Source organism: Triturus cristatus, chromosome 3_1, assembly GCF_964204655.1.
Source record: "Triturus cristatus chromosome 3_1, aTriCri1.1, whole genome shotgun sequence".
Lineage (NCBI taxonomy): Eukaryota > Metazoa > Chordata > Amphibia > Caudata > Salamandridae > Triturus > Triturus cristatus.
In genome coordinates this window covers 970,593,250-970,611,583 of record NC_140583.1, presented here as the reverse complement: position 1 = coordinate 970,611,583, position 18,334 = coordinate 970,593,250, and the positions used below count along the sequence as shown (strand labels likewise).

The following is an 18,334-nucleotide window of genomic DNA, read 5'->3' as shown; positions in this document are numbered from 1 at the left end:
ATTGAAAACATACATGACTTGCTACATACAAGGTCTATCTGAAGAAAAGCAGTGCAGTGTTATTCATGAATAAATGTCATATCAGATGACTAATGCACCAACTTAACAGAATTTGTTAAAAGAAATTGTTTAAATCAGACATTTAAATACCCGAGTTTTGTATGTTCTATGTGGCTAAAGAAGTGCCAAGGAAAATAACGCAGCATTTAACACAATTTAATGTATGAAAAGGAGCATCGCTACCTCACCATCAACACTAGATTTGCTCGCTCACGTGTGAGAAAACTGCTATTGTTCCCAGTGATTTCCGCCAGACTGTTTATTTCTGATTAAAAAAAGCTTAATTTTTTATGTACAGAATTAAAAAATTAATTCAACTAATACTAGTGTTGTAATCTTGGTATGCTCTGCCCCCCCCCTTGTATTCCCTTCCTGTTGGTACATTCCCCTGGTTGTTATGAACGTTCTATGCAGCCTCCCTGAGGCGAGTTACTGTGAGAAATATATTGGACCAGTTGGTGATGCGCAATAAAGGTTGTTCTTACCTGAGTACATTCTTCATTTTACGACACTGGCGACGAACACTGCGTGGGGGCAGTGCATCACCATCCCCAGCTTGAAGATTGAAGCTATTCTTCGTCCATCCTGCTTTCTGCTTTCGTGATCAGGACTCTGTCAGTATGGCGCTATTCTAGGCTTTCTGGCGCTATTCAAGTGAGTGGGGTTTTGGAGGTGGTGGCAGCGTACGACTTCCAGGAGGGTGTCGTCTGGCATTTTGCCGGTCTTCTGCTGGCTGTCCTTTCTAACCCTGCCACTCTCAGCTGTTCATGCAGGAGCTGCTTTGTTTACCTCACTGGAGTAAGGTGATCGCTGTATTGCGCTTCACCGAGTTCTCTTGCCGCTGACTGTAATTTGTTCTCTTGGGGCCCTTCATTTTATCCGGCGCTGCCGCTGCCCTTGCCTCCCCACGCTGCTGTCCGCCGTACGGTGATTGTGGTGGTGTCCTTCACCTGGTTCTGTCTAAGGGCTTTCGCGGTTCGCGCCTTACGCAACTACGCCTCCAGAGAATTTACCTCAGCTTGTGGTGCAAGCGCTTCTATTCTCCTCAGCGAGGTTCAGTCTTGGGGTTTCCGTCGTGTAGAAGGTCGCAGTTCGTGGTCTTCTGCCGGCAAAGCTCCGTATCCTGGGTGGCCTGAAGAGATCTTCGTCAGTGAGCGCCCCCGGCAGTTTCACTGTTGAGTTCAGCTGTTTCCAGTCAGTAAAATTTCGGAAAAAATATCTTCTGTTTTGGTAATGCAGATTCCTCAGAGTTAGTTCAACGCTGATGGGCACAGCTGTCTGCCTGTCTTCCATCGGTGTGGATGGTCTTTTTGGGGCTGATTTCAGTCAGTATTTCTTTCAACAAAATATATCTGTTTCTGTACTTACATTTCTTCAACGCTGATGGGCACAGCATTCCGCCTGTCTGTCATCAAAAGTCATTCAAGGTGCTCTGGTGACTAATCTGAACACTGACAGGCACAGTTTGTTTTTGTCAACGCTGAGGGGCCAAGTTTTTAGTTTTTTTTTTGGATTTTCTTTCTCAGGAATTTCATTGTAGTCGCATTATACGCTTGTTTGCATTGCTGTTTTATCGCATGTACTATTGTGTTTTTATGTGACATTCCTGCTTATCTAGTGTAAGTTTCTTCCTGTATTTTTGTAAACATCCCTGGTGGGTTGGGGGATCGTCTAGTCAGGTATGGCGGCATTAAATATGGCGTTACCTCCCTCTTTCCTCAAGGAAGAGGGGGATCCTGCCATATGTTGGAGAGATTGGAGGGTCATTTTTGAGTCATACCTAGTTGCAATAGGAGGAGAAAAATTTTCTAACTTCAGAAAACAACATATTTTGCTACATAATCTAGGTATAGAGGGGAGGAAGATTTATAATAATTTGGAAGGACCTGATACAGAGGATGAAGGAGGTAGTGAAGGAGATTTCAATGTGTATTTGGCTACCATGAATAAGTTGGAGAAACAATTTGGGAAAGCTATAAATGTGGTATTGGAAAGACATAAATTTTTCTCAAGGGTTCAAGGCAAGAGTGAAAAAGTAAAATCGTACATTGCTGCTCTTAAGGGGTTATCCAATACGTGTGAGTTCGAAGGGTTAGCTGATTCCCTTATCAGAGACCAGTTGGTCAGATGTACTAATAACCATAAAATTCAGGAGAAGTTGTTGACAGGTAATCCAGATTTGAAACAAGCAGTGGACATAGCGTTAAGTGTTGAGCACACGGCGGAGTGCATAAAAGAGATTAATGTGGGGGATGATACTAGAACTAAATGTCATGAAGTTAATGCTATTGTAAAGCAAGAGAGGTCTAAAGAAAAGGAGGTTAAAAACATGAGCACCTCAAGTGTCAAATTTAAGTGTTACAGGTGTGGTAATCCTGCACACTTGGCTAATAGTCCAGCCTGCCCGGCGAGGGGTGCTACATGTCATAACTGTGGCAAGAAAGGACATATAGCCAGAGTGTGTAATAATAAGTCTGTGACAGTCTCCTTAGTGGATTCAGAAAATGTGCCAGAGGACGTTAAGTTCACTTTTCAGGTAGTAGACAAGGACAGTACCGTAAATTTCCCGGAATGCACCATCACAGTTGACAATAAGTTGATAAATGTCCTTGCTGATTCATGTTCCCCATATACATTGTTGGATGGTAAAGTGTTTGAAGGGTTATTCCCCAACAAAGTAGGTACTCTGGAAAAAGCTGACATAAAACTCAGAGGGTATGGGGGAGACCCCATCTCATTGTTAGGTATGACCACCATGAGGATTGAGTATAAAGGCAGGAGCACGGTGGGGAAAATTTATGTATCAGAGAAAGGATCCAACTTAATTGGATGGAGACATCAAAAAGATCTAGGGATGAAGCTAGATCCTAACAGCACTGACCAAGTTCTCTTAGTAGATAGATCGGTGTGTGGTAAATCCGTCTGTGACGATTTCCCAGAGGTATTCACTAACAAATTGGGCCAACTCAAAAACTACCAGCATTGCATAAAATTAAAAGACAAAGCCAAAGCCATTGCACATAAAGTGAGGCCTATTCCCCATTTAATGCATGAACCTTTACAAAAAGAATTAGACAGACTGCTGGGGTTAGGGGTCATAGAACCCATTGAATGTTCCCAATGGTTGTCTCCAATTGTTATCACGTCCAAGGCGGCCAGCAAAGACATTAGGCTTTGCATTGACCTTAGGGACTTAAACAAAGAAATTTGGGTAGATAGGCATCCGCTACCCAGAATACATGAAATTCTAACCTTAATCAAAGATGCCAGTCTGTTTAGTGTCCTGGACTTATCCTCCGCATACCACCAGGTTGAGTTACACCCGGAATGCAGACATCTGACTTCGTTTGTAACTCCGTTAGGGGCATTTCAGTACCGCCGCATGCCATTTGGGCTGGCCTCAGCAGCAGCTGCATTTCAAAGAATCATGCAGCATGTGCTCAAGGAGGCCCCTGGCACGATGTGCTTTCAGGACGATATCTTGATATTTGGAAAGGATGAACTTGAACACAATGACAGGTTGAGAAGTACCCTCTCCAAATTGAGCCAAGCAGGCCTCACATTAAAAAGAGAAAAATGCCAAATAGGAGTAAAGTCCGTAGAGTACTTAGGACACACCATTTCCAATGAAGGCATCAAACCTAAAATGAACTTAGTGGAGGCGATACAGGAAGCTACGGCACCCACTAACGTTGAAGAAGTAAAGTCCTTTTTAGGATTAGCTGAGTACTACTCTAAGTTTATTCAAAACTATGCAGAAAGGGTAGAACCGTTAAGGAATCTTCTCAAAAGTAAAGTGCCATTTTTATGGGAGGAGAGTTGCAAGCGAGCTTTTGCTGACATAAAAGACTGCATTACCCGAGCTCCTTTCTTGGGTAGATTTGACCCTACTAAAACTACGTACCTTTCTACGGATGCCAGTAACAAAGGGTTGGGAGCCAGCCTTACCCAAAAAACAGGGAATACTGAACAAGTGATAGCATTTGCATCCAGAACACTGAAAGGTGCAGAACAAAACTACTCGGTCATCGAGAAAGAAGCGTTAGCTTGTTATTGGGCTGCTAACCATTTCAAGTTTTTTCTGTGGGGGATACCGTTTACCATCAAAACGGATCATAAGCCACTTATGTATGTGTTCACGACCAAGGGATCTACTAGGCTAACCCCGAGGATAGCTAAGTGGATGATAGGGTTGGAAGGATTCAACTTCAGGGTGGAGTACGTACCTGGGAGAACAAATGTAATTGCTGACTTCCTGTCTCGTTCTCCTTTACAAGTCAACGATGATGGTAAGGAGGAGGAAAGTGATGTCATTGTACTAGAAGTAACAGGTTTGACTAAGGAAGAATGGGAAGAACAAAATGATCTAGACGAAACTTTGAAAACTGTAAAAGAATGCATACACAACGGTTGGCCAGAACATAAGAGCAGGTTGTCTGACATGGTGGGGAAATTCTGGGAAGTTAGGCATGAAATGGTTGAAGTCAATGGAACTATACATAGAGGGGAGAAAATTGTACCCCCTGAAGGTATGAGGAGAAAAATCATTTCCCTAGCCCATGTGGGTCATCTAGGGAGGAGTTTAACTAAAAATAGAGTAAGAGAAGGTTACTGGTGGCCCAGCATGGACAAGGAAGTAGAGGAAGTTGTGAAAAACTGTGAAGACTGTGCTAGGAGTGACAAGACTCTGTCTGCTAGGAAACCTCCTTTATCACCCGTGGAAGTTCCTGATCGCCCCTGGGCCAAACTAGCATTAGACATTATAGGACCATTAAACTTAAGACAAGCCTCGGACCGCTTTATACTGGTCCTCATAGACTATCACTCAAGATGGGTGGTAACCAAGTGGACAAACATGATTGATACTAAAGTCTTGATCCAGTTCTTAAAGGACACGTTCTTTGAAGAAGGTATTCCGGATGCCATCGTAACTGACAATGGAGTCCAGTTTACCTCAGAGTTGATGAAGGAATTTTTGGAGGGCCTACGCATCAACCATTTGAAAACAGCTTTGTATTGTCCGAGAGCAAATGGTCTGGTGGAGCGTATGAACAGAGTCATCAAGGAATGCATACAAAGAGCAGAGGCCACTGGTATTCCAACCAAACAAGCTCTACAGGAAATGATATGGTCGTACCGGACGGCACCCAACACCATCACTCAGGTTTCTCCTTTTGTATCTTTGAAAGGTAGGAAGCCTAAGACCATTCTCACAGCAGGATGGTTGTGTAAGACCTATGATTGCGTGATAGACAGGGCGAACATTGCAAGGCAAATTGAGAAACAACAGGAAAAGTACAAGCTGAGATATGATATGAAACAAAGCGTCAAGGTACCGTCAATGGTGTCAGGTGATTGGGTTCGTATAGACTTACCTCCTGCCAGAAGGAGGAATGCCTCTAGGTTCTCTGAGCCTATCAAAGTAGCAAGTGTTGGAAGGAACGTAGTCCTTTTGGACAATGGACAAACATGGGGAATGGACAAAGTGGTAAAGTGCAGCCCCCCAACAAAAGAAGGAGGTACTCACGCACTGTTGAGTAGGAACCACGGCCTGGGTCGCAGTTCTACTAGGATAACTACCAGTCCGGTGTGGCACAAAGACTATGTAATTACTTAGATTTCAGCTCTATATCTGTTGCTGCAATTATTATTGCCCAGGGAGATGTGTTGTAATCTTGGTATGCTCTGCCCCCCCCCTTGTATTCCCTTCCTGTTGGTACATTCCCCTGGTTGTTATGAACGTTCTATGCAGCCTCCCTGAGGCGAGTTACTGTGAGAAATATATTGGACCAGTTGGTGATGCGCAATAAAGGTTGTTCTTACCTGAGTACATTCTTCATTTTACGACACCTAGTCACATGTGGATTCGATTTCAGCCATGAAAAGTTTTCATCAAAAAGGCTCACATCTTCGTTTAACAATAATCGTGAGCCCAGGCAATGGCTCATCACGAAATATATGCACAGCACTTAGTTCAAAAAGAGATGCGCATGCAGATCCTGGCCAAGCAGAAGATTAGAGTCTGGTCTTTGTTCATAAATAGATCAGAGTCTTCACCTAGATGTATGAAAAGTGTAAGGAAGGAGTTGAGAAAATGGAAGTAAGGGAGAAAACGGAATAAGGCAAAGAAACATGGCAGGTGCAATAGTAAGAGAAAAGGGAAGAAGGAAAATGATGGTGCATTGGTGGGAGGGGACGGAGTGAAGGGATGATGAAGCTCACTAGGTTCTGATCTCAGAAACCACCCAAAGATGTCTTCATTTAGAAGAAATCTAAAAATAAGAATTTTCAGACAGGCCTTCCTTACTTTCTAGGTGCAACAGGGACCACCATTTACTCTCAGCAAAGGGCAGGACCCCTGAAGATCATCACTCGTCTAACAGCGATCACTGAGAAGAGAAACTCCTCTACCCTACTGATATTCGATACTGATGACTCGTCTGGAGAGCCCCCAAAATGCTTTTCTCTTTAGCTTTATGAGTACCTTTTTTGTCACAAGCCAGAGCTATATGAAGCAATAAAATAATAACGAAATTGCACGTTACCTTCTGAGCCAGGTGGGATGAACTTCAGGGACAGAACAAGCTTACCCCGGCTGCAGAGTTCACCAGAAGACACTGGGGTCTGTATACAAGACAAACACCTATTATCAAAGAAGAATGCCCAGCTCGATCTCCCAGTATATTGTCACAGTGTCAAGACTTGGTGTGCTGCAAGTCAGAGCATGCAGGATGAGCACAACTGGTCAGTTTTACAGGACTGTCAAGCAGGGGGGGTCAATTCATAAAAGGGTCAGGTGGGAGTGCGTGGAAAAGTGACATGATCTGCTGAATTTTGTTTCTGTAACATTAATAACATTTTAGAATCGTATTTGGTCAAAAGTAATTGATTTGATTTTGGGCTTAAAACTATCAGGGTTCTTTGTTCACATATAAATAACGTTTTACATTTTTAAACAGACAGTAATGCTTGCCAAAAATGTTAAAACAGTTAGATATACATCTTCAAAAGTGAGGATGTTCACTGGAATGTTACACACATTATTTTTAGTTTTGTAACACGAAAAGACAACCTTTCTCAAGGATATAAAATGTAGGTATGAGTAATTGTACGTTTATGCATGTTTCATGAAAAGTAAAAATTTGTAGGTGATCATTTTGTGAGGGAATACATGTTTTTTAAAGACATACATCTTAAGGGGTTTCGAATGTGCGTATTCAATACAATTAAACCATTTGTCTTAAATATATCCGTCATTTTTAAGTTGTCCTTCCTTGTTCAAACGTGCACAATCATTTTTTAAACTTTAATAGCAGTTAGATATTGTTTCATAAACTTGTCATAACCTTTTAAACACAAGTCCAAAATTGTAAAGCATAAGCATTTTAATTGAGTATTTTCGCTCACTTGAGATTAACAATTACTCCTGAACCATCCAAACACTATGGCCAAATTTAATTCTGCGAATTCTGGGAATTTCACCCTTCTCCAAGCCTAAACCCTGGTCCTTGGACCACCCAAATTCATGGAACGATAACTTAAACATTTCCAGAACAAACACTCATTTAAAACAGGTGACAATTAGATGTAGAGAGGAGATATCCAGAGGATTCTGCTCTTCCCTTCTTACCTCCCATGTCCTGTTCCCCCTTGGAGCACTTTAGATGCAACTTGCATAACCTAGTATATGTGAAAGAGACAATTAGCTATAGATTCCTTACCTTGTGAATTAACCCCCGGCGTCAGACTGGATCCAGAGAATTTTTTCGTCAGCAGTACCGCTCCGCATCAAAAGGTGGCGTTGGTTGGCTTCGCATTAGTCGTTGGCATCGTGGTCGCTGGGATGACATTGCGGCAGCTACTTAAATGCCGCCCTCGTGCGCTGATGTTGGTTCTTTCTTTTTCAGAGCCAGTCAGCACAGATCCGGTGAGAGCGGTACCTCCAGTCACTTTTTGACAGATTTTTTGTCAATGTCGTTTTTGAGTCTTCGACTCCTGGTGCACGCCAGGAATGCCTGGTTTCAAGGCTTGTGGTTCCTACCGAGGGTTGATGTTGGTGACAGATCCGCACCGCGTGTCCCTGTTATGTTTGGAACCCGACCACGACTCCAAGTCGTGTTCCGACTGCCGTACCTTGAATCCAAAGTCTTAGCGGGAGCGGTCCCAAAAGCTTCTAGAGGCGCGGCAGTCCGCTTCGCGCTGCTCGAGGTCCCGGTCGTGGAGCCACCACTCCCACCACCAATCTTCTTCCAAGTCTTCGCACTCCTCCAGTAAGTCGAAGCACAAGAAGTCGAAGAAGCATTGTCGCTCTTCGACTTCTCCCCGTCCGTCTGCCAACTGCCCAGCTCCGGAGTTTCTACGAAGCGATGCATGTCATCTTTGGGCAGCCCGACTCCACCGCCGTCCCTTCGGGCCCCGTGGGCTTGGCTGGTGGCCCTAGCCCTTTGACGCTGGCGGCTTCGGCCCCAGCACCGCAGGGTCCCCTTGGATCCAGGCCTGGATCCGGATTGGCGCCGGTTGACCTGACTACACTTCCCCCAGCGCCGACTCCACTGGCACCACGTCTGCAGCTGACGCCGATTGTGTCCCCAGCCGGCGTCAACCCCGGCATCCAACCCAATGTAGACATGGAGCCGGACCGGCGTCGCCTGACGCCGGAACCAACGCCAATGGGTACTTTTGTGCCCCTGTTCTACCCTGGTCTTTTCAGGCCATATTGGCAACCAGAGGAAGGTGAGGAGGACTAGGAGGGGTCTGGAGACCCTTTGACTGACCAGTTGGGTTACGAACCAGACTGGCGAGAGGAACTGGGGTGGGGGAAACCAGCGGTCTCGATACCTCACCAGACCATGGCATGTTGTCTCCTTCTACTGTGGCTATGGAGGAGGGAGCGTCTTATGCAGTTGTGTTGCGTAGGGTGGCCGAGGCTCTCAACCACGAGCTTCCTACGGTGGCGGTCAGGACTAACCTCCTGACAGAGGTGCTTCAACCGGCAGCGAGCTCTTCGGAGCCCCTTCTGCCGTTTAATAAAGCCCTAACCGATATCCTTTTGGGCACCTGGTCCAGGCCCAACACAGGGGCTCATGTGGATAGGATGATTGACCGACGCCACCACCCGGCCCCGGGTGACCTACTTTCCTATCCCAACACCTCACCCCTGAGAGCTTGGTGGTCCAAGCCTCCATGTCAAAAGGCGCATTCCCTAACACACCACCTGATAGGGAATCCAAAAAGCTGGACCACCTTGGGAAGATGTTTTCTTCCTCCAGCTTGGGACTGCGGTCGGTAAACACCGCATGTCTGTTGGGCAGTTACACGCATTCAGTGTGGGATATGGTGGCGCAGGTGCTGCCCCAGTGCCCAGAGGAGGCCCGGGCTGTACTCTCCCGTGCAGTTGCCGAGGGGAGAGACGCAGCAAAGTCGCTGTGGGCTGGACATTGCCGACTCGCTAGGCAGGACAATTTCCATGTCGGTAGCCCTTCGATGCTACGCCTGGCTGAGGTCGACTGGTTTTTCAGGGGGTGTCCAAGCTACCCTTAAGGACATGCCCTTTGATGGCCGGTGCCTGTTCGGCGACAAAGCAGACAATGTGCTAGAGTGCTTTAAGGACTCTCAATGTACGGGCAAGTCCTTGGGCCTGTCCACCACCCACCCTGCACAGTCTGCCTTTCATGGCTACGGAAGGGGTGACCCACCACGTCCCGCCCAGTGGCACAGGCCCGCACAAGCTGTTCAGCCTCTGTGTGGCTGAGGACGTGGGAACCACCGTTGTGGGTCTGGAGGCCAGTGTGCGGGCCAGTCCACCTCAGCCCCCTCTGCAGCAGCCTCCAAACCCTCCTAGTATGAGCTTTCAGGGCCACCGATCCCCAGTGGGCGGCAGGATTCGCCATCACCTCCCCCCACTGGCGCACCATCACGTAAGACAGGTGGGTTTTGCAAATAGTCTGAACGGGCTACTCTCTCCCCTTTAAAACTACCCCCCCTGCCATGCCACCTCAGTACCATTGCATGTCGGAGGATTAGCTGGTCCTTCTCCAAAAGGAAGTTACGGCTCTCTTGGCCAAGGGAGCCATCAAGCGTGTCCCTGCCCCAGAAGTAGGTCGTGGTTGCTACTCCAACTACTTCTGGTGCCCAAGAAGGACAAAGGCCTGCGTCCTATCTTGGATCTTAGGAATTTCAACTGCTTCCTCCGGAAGGAGAAGTTCAAAATGTTGACACTGGCTCACGTCCTGTCTGCCCTCGACCCTGGAGGCTGGATGGTAGCATTGGACTTGCACCACGCTTACTTGAACATCCCCGTCATGCTGGCCTGCGGTTAACGGTAGGCCGCGAGCACTTTCAGCTTACCGTGCTCTACTTTGGCCTTACCTGTGCCCCTCGGGTGTTCACAAAAGAGATGGTAGTGGTCGCAGCTCATCTGCGCCGATCAGGGGTTCCAGTCTTCCCATATCTCAACAACTGGCTGTTGAAGGTGGGCTAGTCCCAGGCAGTCGGCTCCCACCTCCAGACTACGGCGGACCTCCTGCACTCGCTGGGGTTTACTATATATATATGCCGAAGTCACACCTCATTCCCTCTCAGAAGCTCATTTTCATCGGAGTGATTCTGGACACGAAGCAGTTTGGGGCTTATCCTCTGGAGCAGCGAGTCCGGGCTACGATTCTGAATTTTCGACCTCTATCCCGGGTTTCAGTCAGAATGATGCTGAGGCTACTGGGCCTCATTGCCTACTGCATCCTGCTAGTAGATCATGCCAGGTGGCATATGCCGCCTCTGCAGTGGGACCTGGAGTTCCAGTGGGAACTTCATCAGGGTAATCTGTCCGATTGCGTTCAGATCTCGGAGGGCACTGCTTGACAATTGCAGTGGTGGCTTACGAACCAGGATTTGGGTCAACTGCAGATCCCTCTCCCTTCCCCAACCAGAGTTCACAGTGGTGACTGAGGAATCCCTTATGGGGTAGGGCGGCCACATGGGAGAGGTGGAGATCATAGGCCTCTGGTCTCGGGCGGAGTCCGGGCTCCACATCAACCTTTATGGATGTCAGCATGCGAGGGTGGCGTCTAAGTAGCTGCCACGATGTCACCCTGGCAACCAGGACGCCAACGACAAACGACGCCACCTTTCGACGCGCAGGGGGTACTGCTGACAAAATATTATCCGGATCCAGTCTGACGCCTGGGGGTAATTCACAAGGTAAGGAATCTATAACTAATGTATGTCTCTTACAGATATATTGTTACTGAAGGTAAGTAACTTGTTCAACAAACTCAATCCAAAGACAAAAAAACAACTGTGACACAGAAACTGCAGCATAGTCTATGCAAAAGTAAACGACCATCAATGTCAAACATTTATAGATGGTCAAGAATAATGCAGACTCTCAGATAACCGAAGGAAAGTCTCCATTAATAACCACCAGAAAAAAAACGCACATACGGCTTTCATTTTGCTCATGCAAGATTGGCTTATACCTGTTTGGACCATCCTCTTAAATAGGTATTTACCTTCAATAAAGTGAAAAGCTTTCTCAACGTATGACAGTTTTTCATCCTCCTCGCCACATACTCACTATAACCGATGGAGCTGTGTTCTCATAGGTACAAAGGCCACCAGTATTTTGGTCTATTCATGCGGGGATCACGATTCACAGTCATGTGGCACGGACTTTAGGTTGTATTTTCATATCTAAATTTAGAAGTCAAACTGGGATACAGCTGTCAGTTTCTAAATGGCCCTTACAAGATTTTGAATGAATGAATGAAAGATATTTACTGCATTGAAACTGGGGGTCAAACCAATGTAATTCTTCTGCAAAGACCTTGTAGAGTACAGAGTTGGCAGTGCTCTTATTTATCATGTATATTTCTATGGTATGCACACAAGAACAAACAGATCCTATTAGATACTTAAAGAATGCCAATCGCTCAGACAGAATACCATAACATATTAAACAAAAAACACCCAACGAACACTACCATACAGTCTTAGACCAGCTAAGTCAGAGAGTCAAAGACAAGCTAATTAACTAATATTGTGATTGCACCACTAACGTTCAATATGGTTAAATAGTCCACATTGAATTCATCGAATGATTCAAAATCCGTCTTTATGACATTTTAGTGTTCCATTTGTTGAGATAAGGCCCAACATCAAATATAAACAAATGTGCAAAGCCCCATCCTACGTGTCGAACATGTCGGACATATTAGAATATGCAATGTGTTAGAACAGCGTAAGTGTATAATGACCCACCACATTTGATTAATGCTTCTTATAAAAGCATGTCCAATAGAACCATATGGAACAGTAATTGTCCATAGTTCCGAATTGAAAACGACAGTTTAGGGACAAATGCCCCTTTAGATAATTATTAACTGTCTGAATTACACCACTATTACAAACCTGGCTGAAATGAGCGCTGATGTTCAGTTTAAAATATTCTCAAAATCTTGTATATTTTTGTCTTGTAGACTCTTGCACATTTGTTGATATTTGATGTTGGGCCTTATCTCAACAAATGGAACACTAAAATGTCATTAGGATGTTAACATTGTGTGGATTCATATATTTGTCCTTAGCAAGTGGTCATACACATGTTAACTCCCTAGGAGCAACAAGCATATGGGTATTAGTTTAATATCATGAATTTTCTGATATTACCAAAAATGTTATATGTTTATTGTTCCACATGATATCATGTTATATGTGTCTTGTCAGAAATATGCTATTGTGCTTTTAAATGTTGTATATGTATATAATCATGTTTTATGTTTTGGTCTACGTATTTTTGGACTTTTTATATGTGTTTTAACTTTACAGCCCTGAAGAAGTTCTCAGTGGAGAACGAAACGCGTTGGCTGTCTACACTGTTGTAAAACAGGAGAAAGAAGAACGTCAATTACTAATAAAGACGGATTTTGAATCATTCGATGAATTCAATGTGGACTATTTAACTATATTGAACGTTAGTGGCGCAATCACAATATTAGTTTATTTGATTTACCGATCTTGTATCGGAGTGTTCCTTTTGGACAGAAGGTACTTTTGTGGTTTTTTGCACACGGAAGAAATTCCAGTCTGGGTTAAAAAATATATTTTTTTTGGTCTAATATTTGGATTTGGTGCCTATGCTTAGTGATCCACTGTCCGATCTGCGTATGCACAATAGTCAAAGACAAGCTGCTGACTATCAGAAACCCAATGAGCAAACTACATGAATGACTTTCAGATCAAACCCATCACAGAACAGATGTGAGGCTGGCAGAGTGGTCAAATATCAGTCAAGATACGAACTCCTGGATTAATAAGCCTCTCGTACCAAGTATTCCTCTGAATGACACTTATCTGAAGGAAGGGGTATTCTTTTTTGATTCTTCTCACCGATATGTTCCTGCACAAATAAGTCAAGCATGTGGTGCAGCATTGGTAAGTCAAGATGGTAGCAGTATGGGAGTCTTGCATAGGACTTAGCATGTGGCAAACAAACTGGTAGCGTTAGCACGGAAATGCAAGGCAAGACTGCACTGTGATAGAGAATCAGAGTTAAAACATATGGCACTCCGGCATGATGATAAAGCAAGATCTGCAAAGCATGGGAAAAATGGGGAAGGTTAGTTTGTACAGAGTAGGAAAGTCAGATAAAGTGAAATAGTCCGGCAAGGTGGCACATCATGAAAGAATCTAGCAAGGTGGAAAGACGTGCCAATCTGGAAGGGACAGAAAGCATTAGGCAGGGGGACAAATGGACTGTCAGTCAGCGAGAGCCAACATTAAAAAGGCAGGGCGGGAGGCTGTCCTCAAAAATGGAAGAGGGTATGGGGCAGATGGAACGAATTTCGTGGGAATGTGTGTACCCCACCACCAAGGGACTCAGATCCAGACCTGAGTGACAAAAAAAAGCATAAGAAGATCATTGGTGGTCGTCACACAACGCATTTACAATTTAAGGGACTGGGTCAAAAAGCAAGTCTAATTGTATAAGCGGTGAACTCTCCGTGACACAAGAATTGGTAAATGATTGTACTGACTCTAATATGGCATAATTAATTGTATCGGACTGTGAATCATTGTTAACCTCAATAAAATGTTTAATTAAAAAAAAAAAGGCAGGGCGGCGAACATGAGGCAGTTGGAGAGGGAGGCATAAAATGGGAGAGGCGTTCAGGTGGTACAGCATGAGACAGACAGGAAACGCATTGGACAGTAAGGCAAGAGGGCCCAGTATGAGGAAGAGGATACATGACATATGGCAATCGGACAAGGAGGCACAGCTTCCAAAAGCATAATTTCGGTTTCCGGGATTATGGACTCACTGAGATAAGCCTTGTTGTCTTGAATGAATGGTTGGATCACGTCCGTTGGGTACCAGAGTGGATCTTCTGCACTCCCTTCTGCGTTCTTCCAGGTTCAGTAGTTCCACTGGGTATGCCACAGTTGGGATTCTTCGAAGGGCACAAGATTCTCTATCTCTTCCTGGTTCTGGGCGATCTCTTACCCACCCTTGGATCAAGCAGTGCTGTTTGTCCTTACTAATTCTGACCTCAGTCAGGATTGCATATATATCCCCTCATTCTCTGAGGCCTTTTCTTTGCCTCCTACACAGTCAGTGGTTATTAGGCAATATCCTGTGTGGATGTTGTCATTTACCATTGGTATCAGAGAGCCTTAGTAGTGGTTCACTCCAAATGGATATATAAGGTACCCTCTTTAGGCAATTGTTTCTCTCAGAGAAGTTCAGATTTCATGTGATGCTGTAACTAACACTCAATGACAGTCAGTGCTTTGTATATGAAAAGAAAAAATTATTTAACAGGTAAGTAAATATTTTAGTTGAAACTAAGATTTAGACTGGAAATGGTGCTACCCAGGGGATGCTAAATATACACTGGAGAGCCGGCAACTAAAAAAACTTCAAGTGCCAATCTGGGCCCATATTGCTGATAGGGCGTACTGTTCTTGTTTTCGTCATAACATCGACAGTACAACCAATTATGGTGAATGCACTGTCCTCAGGGCAGACGCAAAATCGTGCTGCCCAAGGGGTAGCTCATTCTGTGAAATACAGAGCTGCTGTTTCAAAGCCACTCTTTGTTTCTGAGGGCCCATGGGGTCCCCTTCCAGTGAGATGCCCTCCAGGGTGCACTGACTGTGCGCAACCTTTTAGTGGTGCACTGTCAGTGCGCCTCCTAAGGGCATATTTGCCTCTGCGGCCACATCCATAATACGGTGCTGGGTCAAAGTGATTTCCTCATTTGCATGGGGCCACACTCTCATGCACGAAGAACACCCTCTGAAGATGAATCTGTCATTACATATGTGCCAGCACTGATTTGGGCTCCCCATTGACTTCTATCATACTCTAATAGTATGTCAGCCCAGTCTTCCTCTAACAGTGTGGTGCATTATGAGCTGCATCACATCTGCTCCATGTGCGCAGGTATGGGAGAACTGGGGTTATCAGCACAGATATAGTCTGCCCAAAGCTCATTTTATGCAATGTGTGAACTGCCTATGCAGTGATGAGGAGAGCTGGTCTCCGTTCTGCGGGTCCTGAAATGTCATCACATGCACCTGACCTGCTACCTCCTGCACACACATTATCCCCCCCCCTCTCTAACAATTCTCTCCAGCTTAGGAGTTGATTTATAATTAAGGGCTGGTCATTGATGCTGAAATGGGGCATTCACACACAATCTGCTGCAGATACTCATGTGTTTATGCATCCAGTGCCAGGACAATGCTGTAGAATGGTCAACTGGATTATATATTCCGCTGCTGTGGTGTCGGGTCCACAGAGTACAGCTTCAGTTTATTACTTCATCCTTAATGTGCAGCCACAAAGGGCTATCTTATCCTTTCAGTAACTAATGTCTTAGTGGTGCTCCTTGATGTGCCATCCAATATGATGCCATAAAGGAGCATTCTCAGTCCTCCGGAGAACATTGTCACAGATAGTTTGAAAGGTTTCATTCTAAGTTGTGCTTTGTTCCTTATAAAATTGTTGGTCTTGCAGTCAAGTAGTTTGAGCATTATGTGCGCGATCCCGATTGGCATCATTCCAAAAATATAAGTAAACCTGAGTTCAATAATCATTGTCACTGGCTGTACTCTACCTCCCAAAGTGTGCAAAATCCCGGTCAGTTTTTTTCCACAAGGGACCACATAAGCCAGTACTTTGTTTACCAGTTCACCCAAGCACATAACGTTTTTAGGACCAATCGTCATGAATATCCATTTAAGGAATATTGGGGTATGCATGTGTGATCATAGGGAGTGTCTCATAAGGGGAAATGGCTTTTTTCTGGCTCACCCCCCACTCTTGGACTATTAGGTACTGGTGTAATTGCTCTGTAATGCTCTGGGCCTTGCTGTCTAACCCTTAAAATTATGTTTAATTGATTTACCCCCAATTGGCATACATTAACTTACTTATAAGTCCCTAGTATATATCGTACCAGGGATACTCAGGACCTGTAAGTTAAGTGTCCTTCATGTACTGCAGCACAGATTGTGCCACCACAATTAAAACAACGGAAAACATGTCTCCCAGTGCGCCGTTGCAGACTGGTAGAGCAGTTTTAAACTGCTGACGCGATTTTGCCATTTAATTGTTGGCAAAGCTCAAACCTTCTGTTTTAAAATATATATATATGTCACACATAAGGCAGGCCTTAAGAGCTGTAAGGCTGGGTGCCGCATATTAAAAAGAACTGCATGTGTTTTTTTATATGTCCTGACAGTAAAAACCCTGCATTGTTGTCTTTACTGTGGAAAGGCTAGTAGCCCCACAGAAGACTATGGAGTGAAACGCTAACTAAGCAGTGATAACTTCCAAATGGAATTACTAAAGTTGGTACTTCAAGGTATCAAAAGAAACAGTACATTAAACACAACTTATTGCTCAAGTAGAATTTAATTTCACTAGTTTACAAAGTGCAACATTAGAAAGTTGCCACTTTGTTGCAAAATTTGTCTAGTAGCCATATTCGGTTACAGGCAGCTCCCGTCATTTGAGACAACCTTCTTCCCACCCATGAGAAAGGTGTAAACGACTCTCAGGAAGGGACATAAAGGACCTGTCGAAGGAAGAAGTATGACCACTTCCTGGCCAAAGTAAGTGAGAGCCCAAAAGACGAACTCCAAATGGGAAGCCAGCTTAGAAGGGCAAATGGTAGTCACACTTAGGAGGGACAGCTCTTTTATGCCTGCACCAATATCTTGGTGTCCAGATGATGAACCAAGTATTAACTGAGTGGTCCAATATATATCCCTGTGCTGGTGAAGAGGACATGCCAGTCACCTAAATGGTCTGCAATGTTCTTAGGTTCATCTGTTCCTTCAAACCTGGAGGATCATTCTGTCCTTGTTGCCAGTCAGCTTTGTGGCTTTCTGAGCCTAGGGTCACTGCCCGGGGGGTTTTCTGGCTGGCATTCACCTGAGACGGGAGACTTACACTGAATGAGCAGAACAAACGCACATGACATCTCCTCCCCTTGTCAAGGGAGATGACAGTAGAAAGGGTATGGCTAAGGATGAGTTTCATGCAGGCAGGAGGAATGTACACTGAAACAAAGAGAATGGCCTAGATATCTCTCACACCCACTGATGATATGTGTTGGTGACAGGAACAGTGGCAGTGTAACTCCAGGTAGGATGTCTGAGATGAGCACCACCTACTTAATAGGGGAACTCCCATTTTGTGAATCTGGCCCAAACAGAGTCCACATGGACTCCACTATAAACAAATCTATCCTTGAATACTGCAGAAAACACCCTGCCTCCTGTCCCAAAAGAAGATAAAGGGCCCAAGTCCTATAGACTGAAGAATTGTTGCTGTAGATAGCCGGTAGGCCATCTACACGTATCTTGGGATGAGGCAAAATAGCCTGTGCCTCTATACTCACACTGCCACCATCAGTCACAGCATAACATGGGTTAAACGGAAAGGTGGGTACTTTTACTCATAAATGGGAGTACACTTCGGTGTTCACCTGACATCAGGGATGTTGACAAAAAAAATGACACTGAGCACATCCAGTAGATTTGCACGACTGTTGAGATTACTGGAATAAAAAAACAGGACTGTCTAGAAAAACATAAAAAGAAAAGATGGAACAGCTTCCTAATGCCATGCGGAGAACTTTTGTCCCAATAACCTCTGGAACAGCTGGCATCTCTCAAGTCAGGGGCAAGATGTGCTCAGTTTTTTCTGGGTATTTTTTAGTTCATTTTAGGACATGGTTTGCTCTTCCATCATGTTTAACGTGGCTCC

General features: G+C 44.9%; 1 protein-coding gene across 3 annotated transcripts in view; it reads right to left on the bottom strand.

Moving 5' to 3' along the window:
- SYTL1 (synaptotagmin like 1) overlaps positions 1 to 18,334 on the bottom strand; it is a 329,086-nt gene that overhangs the window by 23,245 nt on the left and 287,507 nt on the right. For all 3 annotated transcript variants that reach the window (XM_085645622.1, XM_085645621.1, XM_085645623.1), the window contains exon 12: positions 6,606 to 6,684. In XM_085645622.1, the coding sequence (XP_085501748.1) occupies positions 6,606 to 6,684 (79 nt within the window). The remainder of the gene's footprint in view (positions 1 to 6,605; positions 6,685 to 18,334) is intronic.